General features: G+C 34.9%; 1 protein-coding gene across 1 annotated transcript in view; it reads right to left on the bottom strand.

Moving 5' to 3' along the window:
* Positions 1-4114: 4114 nt before the first annotated feature.
* Positions 4115-19422, bottom strand: part of marchf5 (membrane-associated ring finger (C3HC4) 5) — a 21530-nt gene continuing 6222 nt past the window's right edge. Inside the window, exons 2-6 of the mRNA XM_016456512.1 lie at positions 14567-14769; positions 7927-8057; positions 7675-7858; positions 6082-6248; positions 4115-6008 (exon numbers count right to left, since the gene is read on the bottom strand). Of these exons, the coding sequence (XP_016311998.1) occupies positions 5892-6008; positions 6082-6248; positions 7675-7858; positions 7927-8057; positions 14567-14769 (802 nt within the window). The 3' untranslated portion in view covers positions 4115-5891. The remainder of the gene's footprint in view (positions 6009-6081; positions 6249-7674; positions 7859-7926; positions 8058-14566; positions 14770-19422) is intronic.

The following is a 19422-nucleotide window of genomic DNA, read 5'->3' as shown; positions in this document are numbered from 1 at the left end:
AGTGACTGCAACAGATGCTTGTGGTTCTCACCGTCTCCTGTAACCTGATGTCATGTGTTTTGCTCGCACTGTAGGCAGGATATAAGAGTAAAGAAATCTAGAAGAGCAGGATTTAATGAGTTACTCTGCATGAATGAGTGTAAGATGTTACATTGTCCAAATCCAAGGAATGGGCTTATATGTACCAAACCGCAGTCATGAGGTGGAAACGGTTCTACAGTTGAGATCTCTCGTGTTTATTAGGTGGTTTTGAAGTGCATCTGGGGAATGTGTATCTGTGGGAGAGCTTTCTGTGTTTATGATAATTAAACAATCGTATGAACTCATTTGTGTTGTTTTTCTGTCTTTTTGATCTGCACTTAAGATTTTTCTTTGAAGATTGAACCTTAAACATTTAATTTAGGGATTTTTAGAGATGGAGTAGTGCTTGTTGTTTGTCATTTCTCCGATCACAAATGCAGACATGGTTTTATGTTTATGCAGCGCGAAGCAATGCAACGCGTAAAAAGACCGTGTAAGTCATTATAATCCGTAGTTATGTCCCCACTGGATGCAACAAATGTCTAGTTTATAATGGCTTTTAATGTCTTTGTCTCGTCGCTCCGGCCGGACGGCATCACAGTATGTGAGGGGCGTAACATTTCCGTCACACGCTTGAGGTATTCGGCCAATCACAACGCACTGGATAGCTGGCCAATCACAGCACACCTCGCTTTTCAGAACGATGAGCTTTGTAAAAATCGACGCGTTTCAGAAAGGCGGGGCATAGAGGAGAAACAATAATGTACAGTATGTGGAAAATAATGTTTTTTTAACCTTAAACCGCATAAACACATTTCATTACACCAAATACACAAAATAATGTTCTTTTTAGCAATATCATATGACCCCTTTAAAGGAATATTCTGCCTTAAATATAACTTGCACACTGCTCAGCTTCACCTATGCTATTGATTACTATAGAAAATAATTTCAACATTACCTTCATTAATGTACCGTAATGCATTTAAAATATACAGCTTTCAAAATTAGCATGCAGAAGTGTTTTCAAAGTATCACATTTCCATGAGTTTGTTGCATTTAGTGCCATATTTTGTATTCATTTAATATTTTATGTATTTATGTACTTTACTAAGTAATATGCATTTAGAGACATGTGGACGTGTCCCTACCACTGATCTATAAGAGTTCTCTCCTTAAATATGATAAGGTCCAGCAACAGATAAATGAGTTGCTCTAAATTTCACAAAAAGCTTAAGGACTTGATTATGAGTCAAACATTAAAGTGAGTTGCTGTTTTTGTCACTCTTCTGATGAAGATTTGTTCACTTGTTTGGCAATGTACCCACACAGAGAAATTTGACTACTCGAAAGAGAATACAACTTAATTTGTGTTTCCTGCTAGCTAAATTTCACATACATAAAACCCTAAACCTGGCTCTCTTTTCTTTATTCAAAGTTGATCTATAAGTATACTGAAAGTTCTGTTAATCCTAAAGCAGTGAAAGCTGCACCTAATCATCCTATATGTCCTCTTTAGGTGAAAAATAAACCCAAACATGGTTACTATTTAAACCATGGTATTTGTAGTAAAACTGTGGTTGTACAAAAAAAACATGGTTCCTAACAAAACCATATTAATTCTTAAAGGATGTGGGTTTGTGTATTCTTTTTGTTCTTTCTTCCTTTTTCTTTGTTTCCTTTTTATAACTGTACTGCCTTAATGGTTTGATGTTTTGTACTGTTAACAAATAAAAAAAGATTTGTTATCTGCGCCCCGAAGTTTCGATCTAAATCAAATGATTTGTGGGCCCGCTTGCGGAGGCGTTACGCGGGAAAAGAAATTCTGATTTCTGTTACACAAGTAACGTAACGTAACGTTAGGCCTACAAGTCGGTATTTGAATACTTGCCAGAAAACGCAAAGACGTCGGGTTAAAACTAGGGTAAACATTGTCGGTGCTTTTACAAGTTGGAGGAGAATTTGACGGAATATTTGTTTCAATCGAGTCACCGATTTTGGGGAGTAGCCTAGCTTCTCGACAGGTAAGCTAAACTCAAGTTTTTGCCACTTAAATTAGCTCTTTACTGTCAAGCCTCAGCAAAAAAACAGGAAGATATTGTAATTATAAGAATAACTGTAAGGGTGTAATAAGGTGGCGTTTGCAAAGAAGGCACAGAAACACTTCATCTTTAACTATAATAACCAGGCGGCAAAGCCATTAAAATAATCATTTCTGATGTTCATTGTAAGCATTATAATAGTCTTATACTTGTACATTGTAAATTTATTTAAATTTAAATTTATTGAATCAAAATGATTTAAAGGGGTCATATGATGCGATTTCAAGTTACGCGACTCTGTTCCCCTTTCGGGCTTTGTCTTTACTTTTATTTTGAAAGATGAAGCTCGCGATTATGGTAAGGGGCGTTATATTTCCAACGAGTGCTTGCGGTGTTCGGCCAATCACAATGCTCTGGGTCAGCTGGCCAATCAGAGCAGACTGCGCTTGTCGGAAGGAGGGACTTTGTAGAAAACGAAGCGTTTGAGAGAGGCGGGGCATAGAGGACCTACAATAATGTACAGTATTTGAAAAATAATGTGTTTTTTTAACATTAAAGCATGTCAACATATTCTGTTACACCAAATACACAAAATAATGATCTTTAAAAAAAAGCATAATATGACCCCTTTAAAGAGAAGCAAAAAGCCTAGTATAGCCAGTCAAATTCGTTTAATATTTTAATGGACTCATAAATAGGCCTACCTTGATTCCTGAAAGGTTTCCTGCTTCCATTAATTTTCACGGGTTTTATTTTGTTTGTACATATTGCCGCCCTAAACTGTAAAAAAAAAAAAAAAAAGTTGACCTAACTAAAAAAAAAAATTAAGCAACCTATCGCACTCAACTAAAGTTAAACTAGCAACCGACAACTTAACTTTAGTTCATCTAATGAATAAAAGTCAGTCTACTGAGTGTTAAACGATTTGTCAGCAACCAAAGATTTGTAGCATTTTGCAATGCTAATCTTTTTAAACAAACCCCTTTCTTTTAGATTTGTTTATTTTCAAAGCCTTCTACATAATATGGGTAGTATTTGCCTCTTAAAACTAAAAGCAGACATAGACAAATGTATTAAACAAGTTGCAATGAGATGCACATACAGTAAGTACCTCAGCACCCAATTCTCAACCACAGTGAGGATCAACAAATTTTAAATCAGTAAAAATATGAACTCTGATCTACATGACAGCTAACTGACAGTGACACTGACAACAGCAGCAGCATAAATTAAGCCAGTGATGATACTATTTTAAAGGGGTCATATGATGCTTTTTTTTTAAAGATCATTATTTTGTGTATTTGGTGTAACAGAATATGTTGACATGCTTTAATGTTAAAAAAACACATTATTTTTCAAATACTGTTCATTATTGTAGGTCCTCTATGCCCCGCCTCTCTCAAACGCTTCGTTTTCTACAAAGTCCCTCCTTCCGACAAGCGCAGTCTGCTCTGATTGGCCAGCTGACCCAGTGCATTGTGATTGGTCGAACACCGCAAGCACTCAATATCTCTTTGGTTTTGAGACTTTAGTCTTTGTGCATAGATAAGATCCCTGAAGTTGCAATCAGCTTGTAACACTCCAAAGAGAAAAGAAAACTTGAAATCGCATCATATGACCCCTTTAATAATAATTAACATAAAATGTTTTCAAGCTGCAATGCATGCTGGGAACTTGTGCAATATTGTTCCGTGTAAAATTGTTTGCTCAGATGACTCAATTTGAAAAGTTGGGAGAACATTTGGATATGTTGTGAACAAATACTTGAGTATCTAAGTAAGGTAAACAAAACAACTTTTGCTAGCGACATGTTTAGAGTATTTTTGTTCAGTTCACACAAAAAATTTAACTGACTTCTCCAACTAAAATTTCTTTGTTCTGGCTACTTCTTTACATTGGTTAGTAGAACTTTTCAAAAGTTGGATTTTTTACAGTGTAAAGATGAAGCTTGAAAACATAAGTTCTGTACCGAGAGCAGCAGCAACACAATTGCAGTCCATTTGTATCATTAGTGACACAAAAATGATACTATCAGTTTATATGCTAGATTTTAGGAGTAGATCACATAATTTATCTCAATGCTAAGAAACATTTTAGTCCAAGTTAAAAACTCAAACTGCCCAACACACACAGTCAGGCATTGGAAAAATACATCTATTTACATAAATCAACCAGGAAACCATAAATTCAGAAGCCATATCTGTACAACATACATGTTCTGTATTTGGCATTATGCTTCATCTGTACAACATACATACATACCCCACTGATATTATACAGCACAATTAGATGCTGAAAAGAATAAAATCCTATTTGGGCAACAGAAAAACTCGTCTGCTACTTCTAGTCTCGCAGTTGGTGTACATAAACACTATTTCTTAGCACCTATGTCACCATTAAGCATGTTCTTTCAGGGTTACGCCTATCATCAAGAAGCTGTAATGATGTACTTGAGCTCTATGGACAAATAGTACTCCAAAAGCTAATTAGGTGTGAAGTTTAATTAATTGCACAAGCTCTTTACAATAAAACACCTGCCTCTCACTGCCCACTGTAGTGTAGTAATGGTCGGAAACTTCACAGTTGCTAATGGCTGGAGATAAAACAGAAGCACTACATTAATTAGAAGTCATCAAACACAATGATTCAGAAAAAAATTGGCATGTTCACCAAATAAACCTAGCTGTCCATCTGAACCATGTAACCTTTAAGACGCATATATTGTCCTGGTGTAATAAAAAGGCCACTAATACTCTTAAAGTTCACTGTTCTACACAAGACTCTTTATCGCTGGGAATATATAATGAGACAGGTTTATTAACAGCAGTTATGAGTCATCAAGTACCATAATGTTTTAATAAAGTGATGGATTAAGGACCAAACACTGGATTCTCGGTTTGTACAAGGGTCCTTAACAGACAGACTATAAAAGACAAATTCCCTGAAACTCAGGCATCAACAGCACAAAGATGGAAATAAAACATGATCAGCTGATCGCTTAGATTATGTGAACACAGGCAAGATGGTGAGTTTCACAGAAGCTGTCATATTTCATCCCAAAATGGACAAAAAAAAAATCAAATATTGCATTAAAAAAGCAATGGGACTTTTTTGATTTGTGAAATTATTTCCATGATTAAATGCTAAAAAACTATTTCAATTAGAGATATTTGTAAAGTATCATTTTAATAGTATACATGATATGTACTAAACTGAAACAAAAATAATTGTGCCCAGACTTGCCTTTTTTATATGCAAAACAATTGATTTCTTTTGACTTTGGTGTGAAATATAACAGGAAATGAGGAAATTTCTTTATGAAATTCATCCGAGAAGAACAACAACAAAAAAGATTATTTTATAAGATTATTACGAGAAACTATATATATATTTATACTGCTTTAGATGTTTACATTTGCCTTTAGTATTTATCATTGCATATGCAAGTCTAATTGTTAATGAGGGGACAAAAGTGCTTCATGTGAAACGGCACGTCGTCTTTTGCATGTTAAGGATGCTTTAAAGATGATTCACCTGAACATTTCTAATTCAATATAAAACAACCACTTATTAATATAAAACCTTCTTTCAATATTTGTTTTCCTCAGTCTCTTTCTTAAAATGTCAAAGCCCATAAAATAAGTAACGCGCAACTCTCAGGTCTGATTAGATCAACTGAAACAAAGCTGAATCACTGTTCAAACTCCAAACGCAATAGTCACATTCCCGAGGAAGAAGAGAAAACCAAATCCAGCGTCTGTGAAAGTCCGGTAGTGTCTCTCAAAGCTGCGTGAAATCATGGAATCCAGCAGAGGTTTGATGATGAGCTCAGGCCTCGTCCATCTCAGGGAAATTGAGGATCTTGCGATGAGCTTGTCGGAGATACTGCTGCTGCTTGAAATAAACCTTAAACGCCCCTTTAATAGCCACAAACGCAATGCCACCCTGAGACAGAGAGATCAGTGTGAGGTTACGTGTGTATAAACCACTGTGATAGTTTTCCATTATATTCTCGTACCAGAATGGTCCTCTGAAGATTGGAGTTGACGCTGCTGAACATCAGTTTACCCACGATGGTGGCGATGGTGGGGAACACGAGGGCGCCGCACAGGATGCGTGTGGCAGACATGTGATCGGCCAGCGGACTGGCCTCCGCCGGGATCCTCGGCACTGGGCAGCCGATACCTGCGCATGACAGGGTGAGAAACAAGATTTATCAACATTTTTGGTGACCGTTTCACAGAAGCTTGTAATAAACAATATAAGTAGTGATGAACAGACATGTCAGGCAGTTTAGCTTTCCATTTGGCACTTCAAACTGGTTTCAGATATTGAATTCTGAGTAAATATTGTGTAAAATAGGTGTTGAATTAATTAACATTTTATTTGCATTATTTTATATTAGTGTTAAAATTAACTTTACAATTAAGAATATATATTAGGAAATGTCTATAACATCTATAACTGTAATATTTCAAATATTAGACCATATGTGACCCTGGACCACAATAAGGCTCAATTTTTTGAAAAGCTGAATAAATAAGCTTTCCATTGATGTATGGTTTGTTAGGGTAGGACAATATTTGGCTGAGATACAACTATTTGAAAATCTGGAATCTGAGGGTGCAAAAAAAATCAAAATACTGAGAAAATCGCCTTTAAAGTTGTCCAAATGAAGTTCTTAGCAATGCATATTACTAATCAAAAATTAAGTTTTAATATATTTACAGTAGGAAATTTACAAAATATCTTCATGGAACATGATCTTTACTTAATATCCTAATGATTTTTTGGCATAAAAGAAAAATGGATAATTTTGACCCATACAATGTATTTTTGGCTATTGCTACAGATATCCCTGTGCTATTTAAGACTGGTTTTGTGGTCCAGGGTCACATATGTATTTATATTAAATAATACATATAATTTTTAAATAATAAACATTAATTTATATCATAACAAATAAAACATGATTAAATTTGGATATGTACAAATATAAAAATGTCTGAAATTACATAATATAGATAAAGATGGTATTTTTAAACGTAGTGAATGAGTATTTATGAAACTGATACAGTGGGTACGGAAAGTATTCAGACCCCCTTAAATTTTTCATACTTTCTGTACCCACTGTACATCCAACATCCAATATATATATATATATATATTTTTTTTTAGTTAAATATTTATTTATTCTTGGTTGTCTCATTTGAATCTTATTTTTTGTGTTTTAATTTGATTTGAGTTTAACTGTGAACCTTAGATAAGCTATTACCCATAAATTAAATTAAAATTGTATGCAATAATATGTAAAACTAAGCTAAGTATATTAAGAACTATATCGGATAAACTTATCTCTTATCATTTATTTTCAACTTAATAACAAATCAGCATATTAGAATGATTTCTGAAGGATCATGTGACACTGAAGACTGGAGTAACGATGCTGAAAATTCAGCTTTACAACAGGAATAAATAAAATTTTTAAATACATTAACACACAAATTGCAATAATAAACAATAAATATTACTGTATTTTTGATTAAATAAATGCAGCCTAGGCGAACAATATACACACACACACACACACACACACACTGTCACCACTGACCTGGGAAAATACAGTTGAGGATCTGAAGCTTATTGGAGTATTTCCTCCAGAGGCGGAGCACATAATCCTCCCAGCGAATCATCTTCCCTAGAATTAGCATAACTGGGATGGTTGGCAGACCAATCAACAAGAAGAGAGGATCGGCTCGTTCCATCACATCCAGACCTTCCTTATGACCCACAACCTGAGAGACAGATTCTTAAGAATCAAATAACGCTTGTAAAATCATTTCATCTGTGAGTGACGTCTCACCTGCATGACTGTCACAGCGCCGTATGTGACGGCCGTCCAGTAAATAGATCCCACCATGATACCAGCAGCAGCAAACGGACAGGCCTTCGAGATCAACCGGTCTGCCAGATCCAGCACATACACCACCGGCCCTGCACACAAAAACACACTGTACTTCAAACAATATTTTGGCAGAATTAACTAAATAAACTTATGTTTACATACCAAACAATTATAGCATAATGCCATTGCCAATGATCTCAACTACGAATACACTAGCAATTTTCCTCAAAGATACAACTCATTTAAACATTGGTAATAATCAGAAATTGAGCAGCAGATCAGCATATTAGAATGATTTCTGAAGGATCATGTGACACTGAAAACTATAGTAATGATGCTGAAAATACAGTTTTGCCATCACAGGAAGAAATACATTTTAAAGGGGTCCTATTATGCTCTTTTCCAAAGTCTTGATTTTGTTTTGGGGGTGTACTAGAACAGACTCTCATACTAGGTTGTTCAAAAAACACATTATTTTTCACATATTTTACAATATTACAACACATCTCTCCCCAGTCTGGCACGAACGGCTCGAATAGTTCCTGTATCAAATGAAGGCCCACCTTCTGAAATACGAAATGTGCTGTGATTGCTGGGTTAGCTGGGCCAGTGTAGGTTGTGATTGGTTAGCTGGGTCAGTGTGTGTTGTGATTGGCAGCACTCGGCGCCTGGTCAGGAAATGTCATTCCCCTTACCATAGCCGCCTGCGAGCTTCAGTGTAAATATTGTGTCGATATCAAATCAATTTGAGCGCGATTTAAACCAGGATGATTGTAACCACTTTAAGTTCGTCTGCCTTGGGAAAGCTAGCATGTCTCCGACATAGTGATAACACTCGTTGCCTTCTCTAGTGCAGCTCAACCAGGTGTCGTCCCATTCGTCCATATTTGTGATATCACAAATCCCGGAAAATATGCGTTGTAGTCCAAACGAGTCGTTCGTTGTAGTTTTTGAAAAGTGATTTCTGTTAAATAAAATATCTCCTTTTGAACTGGACTTTGAGCTTTGTAACTTCACAGGTCTTTTTTATGCTCAAACAGCAACATTACAGACTAACTAAAGTTGAAAAAGTGAAAAAGCATAATAGGACCCCTTTAAAATATATTCAAATAGAAAATAGTGATTTTAAATTGCAATAATATTTCACAACAATTTCTGATCAAATTAATGTAGCTTGGCGAGCAAGATACTTATTTGTAAAACTTTTTGTTTTAAATCTTCCCAACCCCAAACTTTTGAAATGTAGTTCATCTTTATAGGAAACTGTAAAAGGCTCTACAGTATATTGTTATTTATATCACCATGCAGACATTAAGCCATTTAAGAAACAATATCACGAAACAAGAGAGATATTAAATAATAAAAAACTAGGTGATATTGAGGTTTGAATCATGTGACCATCATGTGAGGATCAAGTGGGTGATGAATCCAGAAAGTAAAGAAGTGTCTCTGGTTCCCTGCCTCTCCAGCAGGGGGTAGAAGATGATATTATGATCTGGAAACAACGTGTTGGGAATCAACAGGCCATCAAATGCTCTTCTGGCTATATATTTACAGACACTTTTATCCAAAGCAACTTACAAATGAGAATATGTGATTATCAAAATTTTAAATTGTCCACAGAAAGAGCACACAAATTACTGCCGATCATCCTGTTTAATTCACTATGACTGACCATGATGACACACTGCAGTTGATGGGAGTGATAAGCACTTTATTGCTCTTAATATACTTGACCAATGATGACTACATCCTAAATGACTTGGGAATAAAGTTTTACGATCACTACAAAGCACACAGTGTAACAGTCCTAAATAGGAATGAGGAAACAGTCAAGGTGGACATCAAGAGGAAATCATGTCATATTTACTGACTGACAACCTGCTTTCCTCTCAACCTATAAATACCCTCCACTGCAGGAGATGTCTAGGACGACTCTCTGGAGACTCAAGAGCTTATTTTCACGTTCATTTCCTTCCTTCTCTGGTGAATCATGACTTCCAGTTTTCCCATATATCATACACTGAGCATTTTAATCCATTACTGTACATGGAACTGCGGCTTTATCAACTATAGAAGTTAAAAGCAAAGTAGTTTAACACAAAATCTGTCAAGAACATTTCAGATTTCACCTAAAACATAAAAATAAGCTTAAATAATATATAAATAAACATTAAAATGGAAAATTATTATTTTAAATTGTAATAGTATTTACTGTTTTTACTGTATTTCTGACTAAAAAATCACTTTTGAACAGTAGTGCATCTTTATCGAAAACTGTAAAAGGCACGCTCTCTCTCTCTCTCTATACAGTGGGTACGGAAAGTACTCAGACCCCCTTAAATTTTTCATGGCTGCAATATAACAAAGAGTGAAAAATTTAAGGGGGTCTGAATACTTTCCGTACCCACTGTATATACATAATATATAAATACATACTAAAGAGAAAATGAAGAAAATATTTTTTACTATCCTCATAACAATTATGGACAATAATTGTGAGACATTATTTTCACAACAACTGCACAAACTACCACCATCTTACCTTTACCATAATAGAAATTACTTTTTATTATTATTATTATTATTATTTTAATCTGTATTTTATAATTGACTTAATTATTTCAGTGCAAAATATTTTATTTTATTATTTTATTTTATTTTATTTTATTTTTAGGCCTGAAAAGAGATATAAGCTGTCATTACTGAAAAACCAAAGAATACACAATCAAATACACAAAAATGTACAAAATAATCTCTTCACCAAAAAGTTCCTGTATAGATTTCTGAGAAGTTTCTGTGTGTAAAATAACCTTCAACACACATTAAATCAGAACTCAAATGCAGGGCAGACAGTCTTCAGTTGTGTGTGTGTGTGTGTGTGTGTGTGTGCTGGGATCACTGACCCCTCTCGAGAATATTAATATGGAATATTCCGATGACAGCGCCGGAATCTGGTTCACATTCTCTCTAAGCGCTGCAGCATCAACCTAATGGCTACTGGCAAGAGGAAACACTCAGGCATTTCTGCTGCCGGCCACAGATTCCATTATTAAGATCATTAAAAATAAACTCCGCTTAGCAGGAATACATCTGCAGTCTATTCTTCCTCGTTTTACACCAGCTTCACTGCTCTGCCAAAGAACTGCTGTGGAACAAGGACTTTCTGTTCCCTACAAACCCTCTCCAATGCCAGGCTGCATAAAACAACTTCAATGTGATGTCAGCTGCACTGGTCGGAAGAACATCTTGAAAGTTAATCAGCAGTAATATATTTGAAAAAGACAGATGGTCTTTCACCTTCACAGTTATGGCTTTTCTGAGCAAAGTGGCAGATCTGTGCCCATATATAAAAGCCCAACTAAAGTGCCAAACCATAGTCAGCTACCTACCTAGGGAGCATTTTATGGCAACATAGATACACTACAGCTAGATTATGCTGCCTTCTGAGATTAAGATTTAATCATTTTAGCTAGATATAATTATTCCAAGGAATCATTGCATATATCCTTCATGGATTTTTTTGGAACTTTTTTTGCCTCAAACACGGAGAAAGGAAAACAAATCCTAATAGTTATCAAAGTAGGCATCTTTTTTTTTTTTTTTCAAGAAAAAAATTTATTTTAAGGAATCCTTCATGGATATTATATTTTGTTCATATTACAGTTATAACAATTCGATTTTGTTTTGTATCAAAAAGAAAAAAAATCTTAACAGTCATAAAACTAGGCTTCATATTCATGTTCCTTTTTTCTTTTTTTTTTAAGAAAAATATAATTTATTTTAGCAATCATTTGGGCCAAATTCTAAGGAATCAATACATGCATCCTTTATGGATATGACAAGTCCATAATGCATTGCAACAATTTTGTGAGAAAACGCTCTCTAAAAAAATTAATTAATAAATAATTAATTGATATTTATAAAAAACATATAATGACATTCCTATGTAAAAAAAGAAAAAAAACATCGTAAAAATTGCCAGTATTTCATGCAGCACTGGCAAGGACAATGAAGACTGAAGTAATGGCTGCTGAAAATTCAGCTTTGCATATTAAAGTATATTAAAAAAGAAAACAATAATAAATTGTTTTATTTTAAAACAAATTGTATTTTAAATTGTAATGATATTTCACAATATTACTGTTTTACTGTATTTTTGATCAAATAAATACAGCATTGGTAAGCATCAGAGACCCTTTAAAAAACATAAAAATCTTGAATGGTGCTGTAGACAGTGTCTTTATCATTAAGTAGAGCAGGACAGATACACGTGTCTAAATATGGGACAATAATGTTATTCTAAGACACTTACTAAATTCGACAGGGAAACTCTGAAGGCTTAATACGTGAAATAACTCCGGACGGGTTTAATAGAGCAATGCATCCACTAAGACTTCACTCACTGTTATAACCTACATAAAGCCCTGGAACAGGAACACAGTGCGTCCTGTGGAAGAAATGAGAGAGTGTTTGTGAAGTACTGCACTGTATATTATATAGTTCTATGCGTACAGCGTGACCCGTCTGTCTGATGTGAAAGGACGTCCTCGTCCACGCGCCGCTGAAATCAAACACCTGAATGTGACCCATCAGGATTTTCATCTCTGATACCAGGAGCACACAAAGACTTTATGAACAACAGAAATACCTTCCTCTTCCTTCTGTCAGTGACTTCCTTCAGTCAGTTCAGCACAATCTTGTTTAAAATCTCATGCATGAACTTCAACCTAGTTGTGCACATTTCTATCTGCTGAATTCAGGGTTTCTGAAAACATATATTTAAGACCAAGTCATTTTAAAGACCAAGTAAAGAAAATTCAAGGAATAAATTGAAGGAAGCCAACAATACGTCAATATGTTTTCTATTTGAATATATTTTATAATGTCATTTATTCCTGCGATCAAAGCTGAATTTTCAGCATCATTACTCCGCTCTTCAGTGTCACGATCCTTCAGAAATCATTCTAATATGCTGATTTGCTGCTCAAGAGACATTTCTTATTATTATCATCAATGTTGAAAACAAGTTGTGCTGCTTAATATGTTTCTGTGGAAACTCTGATACATTTTTTTGTATTCTTTGATGAATAGAAGGTCCAAAAGAACAGCATTTATTTGAAATAAAAATTTGATTAAGTTTAATGCATCCTTGGTAAATAAAAGTATTCATTTCTGTTTTTTTTTTTTTTAAGTGAACATAGTGAATATTTAGTGTATATTTCATTCAATATTGGAAAGTACTGATTAAAAATTATTCTGAAATTTAACCAACTCATTGAAAAGAATCAGTGAAACCCACTTCACTATTCACATGGCATATCTTTTGTTTCCCAATCTTTCTTGATCATCACATTCAATTCAGAAGACAAGCTCACAATGCAACTAAATGAAATGCTTTTGCTGTGGAGTCATAGACTAAGCAGTGGTGCAGGAAACCCTCATATTCTCGAGTTGTGACATTCGTCTCTGTCTGACTGCGTCGCTCTCATTTCTACAGTTTGAATGTTGAACGGAGAGCATGATTGGTGCAATTTCACAGCTGGCCACGGTCACCCTGACAACCGTATCCCAGAATAAACCCATGGCTGTGGAAAGAGACAGAGAGCAAGAGAGAAGAGAAACTAATGCTGTTATACTCTCAACCTGATCAATTTACATAAGTGACGACACACAAGAGGATGAAAAATGACATTTCGTTTCATGAGCAGCGGATTACTGGAATCACAAGCAAATCCTCATCACCAATATCAAAAGAGGGATTTCTCTGGAATCAGGATTGACCTACTAAGTACAAAAAACTAAATAAACAAGTGCAACTATTCATAACTACCATAGTGACATTTGATGAAGTTTGATAACGTCTGAAAGTGAAAGTATGTCACAAATGTCCAGAATTTTGCTTGTCATGTGTGGTATGTGAAAGTGAACTGTTTAATTGTTTATTATCTTTTAAAATGAATGATATTTGAAAAGCATTTCTGATGTAAACCTCAAGAAAAGTGGTTTTAATACCTGTTCCTATACCAAAAACTATAACAATATTTTTTCTTTTTGCAAGGAATTAATACTTTTTTTTAATTATGCATTAAATTTCATAAAAAGTTGACAGTAACGTTCACATTTATAATGCTACAAATAAATGCTGTTCTGTAGAACTTTCTATTCATCAAAGAATCCTGAAAAAAATCTATGATGGTTTTCACAAAAATATAAAAGTATTCAACACTGGTAATAATAAGAAATGCTTCTTGAGCAGCTAATCTGTATATTACAATGATTTCTGAGGGATCATGTGACACTGAAGACGAGTAATAAAGCTGAAAATTCTGCTTTGATCACAGGAATAAATTCCATTTTAAAACAGATTCACATAGAAAAAGAGTTATTTTAAACTGTAATATTTTACAATGTTAACTGATCATATAAAGGCAGTGTTGCTAAACAAAAAAGACTTCTTTCAAAAACAACAACCAAAAAATGTTAGGAAAATCAACTAATAAATGGCGTATAGTTGACTCCATATATTAAACAGGGATCCAAGACACATTTTTAAGAATGTCAACCGACATACTTCGGCATTAAAGAGTTGTCATACCAAGCTTAGGGAACACGATAAGGTATTCAGCATTGCATTGTGGGCAGGCGACACGTGCGGTGCTGTTGCCCCTCTGTTTCTCATCAACCCAGCGCTGAAGACACGACTGATGAACCCATTTAGTGGAACCACGGCAGCGGCACGGACGCACCCACTCCGCCGTACGGTCATCCTCATCTGTGGCAAAACACACCCAACAACTCCTGAAACACACACACACACAGAGACAGAAACACATCAGCACTCGGCTCGGGGTTTAATTCAGGGCAAAATATAACAACATAAAGGTGAAGAGAAACTTTGTCATGTAGCTGTGTAAAGTTCAAGGCTCCAGGAGTTATTTTTATAGTTCATCTCTTAAAAGTATCAAGGGACAGTCTGCAAAAAAGAAAAAAGAAAGAGAGGCAACTGCAGCAGAGTAATATGGGTCAGTGACTAAACACAAATGAAACAAGATTATCAACTCCACCTCAAACGACAAACAAAACATGTTATCATTTTAATCTCACTGTCATTTTTTTCAACAACCCAACTGTCCAGACCATCATGCTCAAGATAAAACTTGTTTTATATACTAAGGTCTTAGTAAATGAATTACAATGTCAATTACTCAAATTATCACAATACACACACACACACACAGACACAGACACACACACACACACAGACAGAAACACATCAGTGCTCGGCTCAGTGTTTCATCCAGGGCAAAGTATAACAACAGAAAGGTGAAGAGAAAGTTTGTCATGAACTATTTTTATAGTTCAACTCTTAAAAGTATCAAGGGGACAGTTGGCACAAAAAATAGAGAGGCAACTGCAGAGTAATATGGGTCAGTGACTAAGCACAAATGAAACTCCACCTCAAAAGAGGAAGAAAAAAAACATGTTATTTTAATCTCACTGTCGTTTTTTAACAACCTGTCTAAACCAATGTGTTCAAGATAAACTGGTCTTATGTACTAAGGTCTTAGTATATGCTAATTACTCAAAATATCACAATTGCATGCTCAATCACACATCAGCATTTTTGCTGAGAAAAGCCCACAAATTAAGATCATTTAAAGACTAAACAAAATAGTTTAATTTATTGGGGTTTTAATGAATTAATTACATAATATGCCAATTGATTACTCAGAAAGATGACAAAATTACTGTCACTCCTTCAGTCTTTGTATTAGAAACACTCACAATCAAATTAACTGCATGCACAATCACATACTACTTTGTTTGCTGAGGAAAGCCCAAAATTGTATATATCATCGTGGCAAATCACTGAATAGAAGCCAATATTGTTTCATTTTTCGTCCAGCATCTAAACGGCAATGTCTAATGATGATCCTGTAAATAATCGATGTCAAATCTCTCAGTGTTTCTGCGCTGCTGGAGGAGGGATCGAGACTCGGCCGTTCTCTCAGGTTCCTGAGTGAGATTTTCCATTCTGTCTGTTTCTGAATAAAACATGAGGGATGAGGGTGACCGAAATCAGTCACGTGCTTCTCATCACGAACCTCCTGTGATCATCTCAGGACCATCAGATGACAATCCCAGACCCAAACAAGAACACATAGATTTGTGCTTTTATGCACCTTTGCATCTTCCTTAAAACATGGCCTGGGGCCTGTTTCATAAAACAAGTTTACCAAATAAGCCGGGTTTATTTCAATTAGTCTGACGTATTGTCAGTTGATTTGGTTCAAAATAAGTCTGGATTATTTGGTAAACTTGTTTTATGAAACAGGCCCCTGATCTCAATTGAAATAATATCTCAGTTTAATGTACAAAAATAAAATAAAATAAAAAAATATTGATTTAAACTTGGTAAAATGGTTCAATTAAGCTTATTGGTAGGTGAAAGCACAACCGCATTAAGAGAATAGTTCACCAAAAAATGAAAAATTGCTGACAATATACTCACCCCCAGGGCATCCAAGATGTAGATGAGTGTGTTTTGAATAATTGAATAATTTGATAATTAATGATAAATGTATTACATGCACAAGTTTTTGCTTCACAAGATGTTAATTGAAGGACTGGAATGGATTACTTGTGGATTATTGTGATGTTTTTATCAGCTGTTTGGACTCTCATTCTGACGGCACCCATTCACTGCAGAGGATCCATCGGTGAGCAAGTGATCTTCAAACCTGTTCAAACTCATCTACATCTTGGATGGCCTGAAGGTGAGTAAATTTTCAGCAAATTTTTAATTTCCAGGTGAACTATTGCACAAAAGCACAACATATTTAGTTACAAAACAAAAAAAGGTGGAAGATGTGTACCAGTTTTGGGAATGACAAATTACAGAACCAGAAAATTATTTTAGATTGTGTCTGGATGAATTCTCTCATAGATTTGAACAAAAGACCAGAAGCAATATAAAGAGTGACGAAATGATCGGAGATCTTCACAAGATCAGTGCTACGGACAAAGATGCTTCTCCACGTTCCTTAAGAACCTGCCTCTCCTGTTCCTGTAACTCTACCTCCATCATGACAACCATCAGAAACACAATCACCCCCGTGAAACCCAAGACATCGCACCGTTGCCCCTCACTCTAGCACACTCGCATAACATGGATTTACACACTAAGAGCTGTGTTCATTAAGGTGCACCGTGTAAGGTCAGACAACCCGATTATCAGCCAATAAACAAGGTAAAACAAATAGTGCTGTGAAACACAATCTGATTTAGGCTTGTTTGCCTTCACTCAACAGGGGTTTCAAACTACAGGCCATATTATCTGCAGTAAAATTCTGCAAGGTATGACACATGACAGCATGATGAGATTTTTGTCTGTTTTGTGGGAGAAAAATTATTCTCAGATACATCACAATTCTTTTATTAACAATTGTGCTTTAAAGCACAAATAAAAAAAAAATATATATATATATACTAATAACATTTTTAAATTTATTTTAAATGTTTATTTTAAATAAATTATACAAATAAATAATAAAATGCTACTAATACATAAAGTAAAATATATACTAATAGCATATTAAAACAAATACATGAACTATACAAATAAATAAACAACTAATTATCAATAATAAATTATTCCCATTGATTTTTGCAAGAATGGACCATCTCCCCTTATTTAAAAATAAGGATTTTGATGTCAAGATTTTTGTTTTGAGGGAGAAAAATTATTCACAGATACGTCACAATTATTTCATTAACAATTGTGCTTTAAACCACAAATAAATAAATAAGTAAATAAAATATATACTAATATCATTTTGAAATATACTTTAAATAAACTATACAAATAAATATTAAAGTACTGCTAACACATAATAAAATAAAATATATACTAACAGCATTTAAAAAAAAAGAAACATGATTCACAGATGCATCACAATTCTTTCATTAACAATTAAATCACAAACAAACAAATAAATAAATAAATTCTAAAAAAAAAATAACAGTTATAATAAATAAATACTATTAATATTTTTAACATTTAGATAAACTACATAACAAAAAATACATAATGAAATTACTAGAAATTTTAATTTTTATATGACTGGACCTTCTCCCCTTATAATGCAGGGTAGTTTTTTTTTTCTTTCTTTCTTTTCATGTTTGCAAGTTCATGTTTCTCTGACTCAAAATTAAATTATACAGAACTGAATTGCGAGGAGGCGTTTAACAATTCCCAGCCATAATATTTTGTGGCCATGCAAACTAGATCATACGCCTTGTTCTTCAGGAGTGCTGACTTCTGTTCATTTTTACTATGTTTACACAAACATGTGCTTGCAGCACCTTATCTCCACATTTGCAAACCAAACAACTTTTGAATAATAAGGCTAATAAAACGTTGACTTTGCCCAGCTGAACAACTGTGATCATATTCTGTTCACTTCTGTAACTGAAGACACATGACAGAATTACTCTTCAGCACTGTTTGTGATAATATATATGATGCTTAAAATATCTCCAATACAACAGACCATTTCCCATTAAATCATATTCCGGGAACGTATGCTGCAAAAATCCCTCTTAGATGCACAGAAAACACACTTCTCCACCTCTAGATTCACATTACTACTTGAGCTCTTGCAGAATATAGCTCTAGTGTCTATGAGATACCATCAGGAGGTCAGAAAGTCGATACCGCTCACCTTTCTTTACATGTTAAGAGCCGGTTACATGACACAGAAAGACAATCTAGAGCACAGCGAGGGCGTCTCTGGAACTGATAACCCTGATAATAGTTTAAATATCCTGAACTCTAGAGCCATAACATAAGCTCCTATTTCACACAGGATTAGTTTTCATGAATAAAGTGGCTACTGTTAACTGATAATTAACAGTTTAAACACGCCTCCACATGTCTACGTCACTGTGTGGGAAGATTTGCATAACACCGCCCAAATGTTCACGCAAAGAAAGAAGGTGTAACTTTTATTCTCACTGTAGTATTGTTGTTGCCGCGGCCATGTCGTGGAGACGCTGTGTTTCTCGTTGTGAAAGCGAAACTACTTTGTTTGGCCTTCCAAAAGAGGACACGACAAGAAATCAGTGGTTAAGTTGTATTTACAACACTGTTCCAGAACAGTTCAACCCAAATATTCAGATGTGAGCAATGCATTTTATGGAGAGTAGCGTACAATGTCGGTGTTCTGACAAATAATGCTGACTCAGTCACAGCCTGTAAGTACGTTTTCATATCTAAACGTCACACGCTTGAGGTATTCGGCCAATCACAACGCACTGGATAGCTGACCAATCAGATCACACCTCGCTTTTTCAGAACGATGAGCTTTGTAAAAACTCAACGCGTTTCAGAAAGGCGGGGCATAGAGGAGAAACAATAATGTACAGTATGTGGAAAATAATGTGTTTTTT

The sequence above is a fragment of the Sinocyclocheilus anshuiensis genome, unplaced genomic scaffold (genome assembly GCF_001515605.1).
Source record: "Sinocyclocheilus anshuiensis isolate Anshui unplaced genomic scaffold, SAMN03320099.WGS_v1.1 scaffold407, whole genome shotgun sequence".
Classification (NCBI taxonomy): domain Eukaryota; kingdom Metazoa; phylum Chordata; class Actinopteri; order Cypriniformes; family Cyprinidae; genus Sinocyclocheilus; species Sinocyclocheilus anshuiensis.
This window is presented reverse-complemented; position numbering and strand designations above follow the sequence as displayed.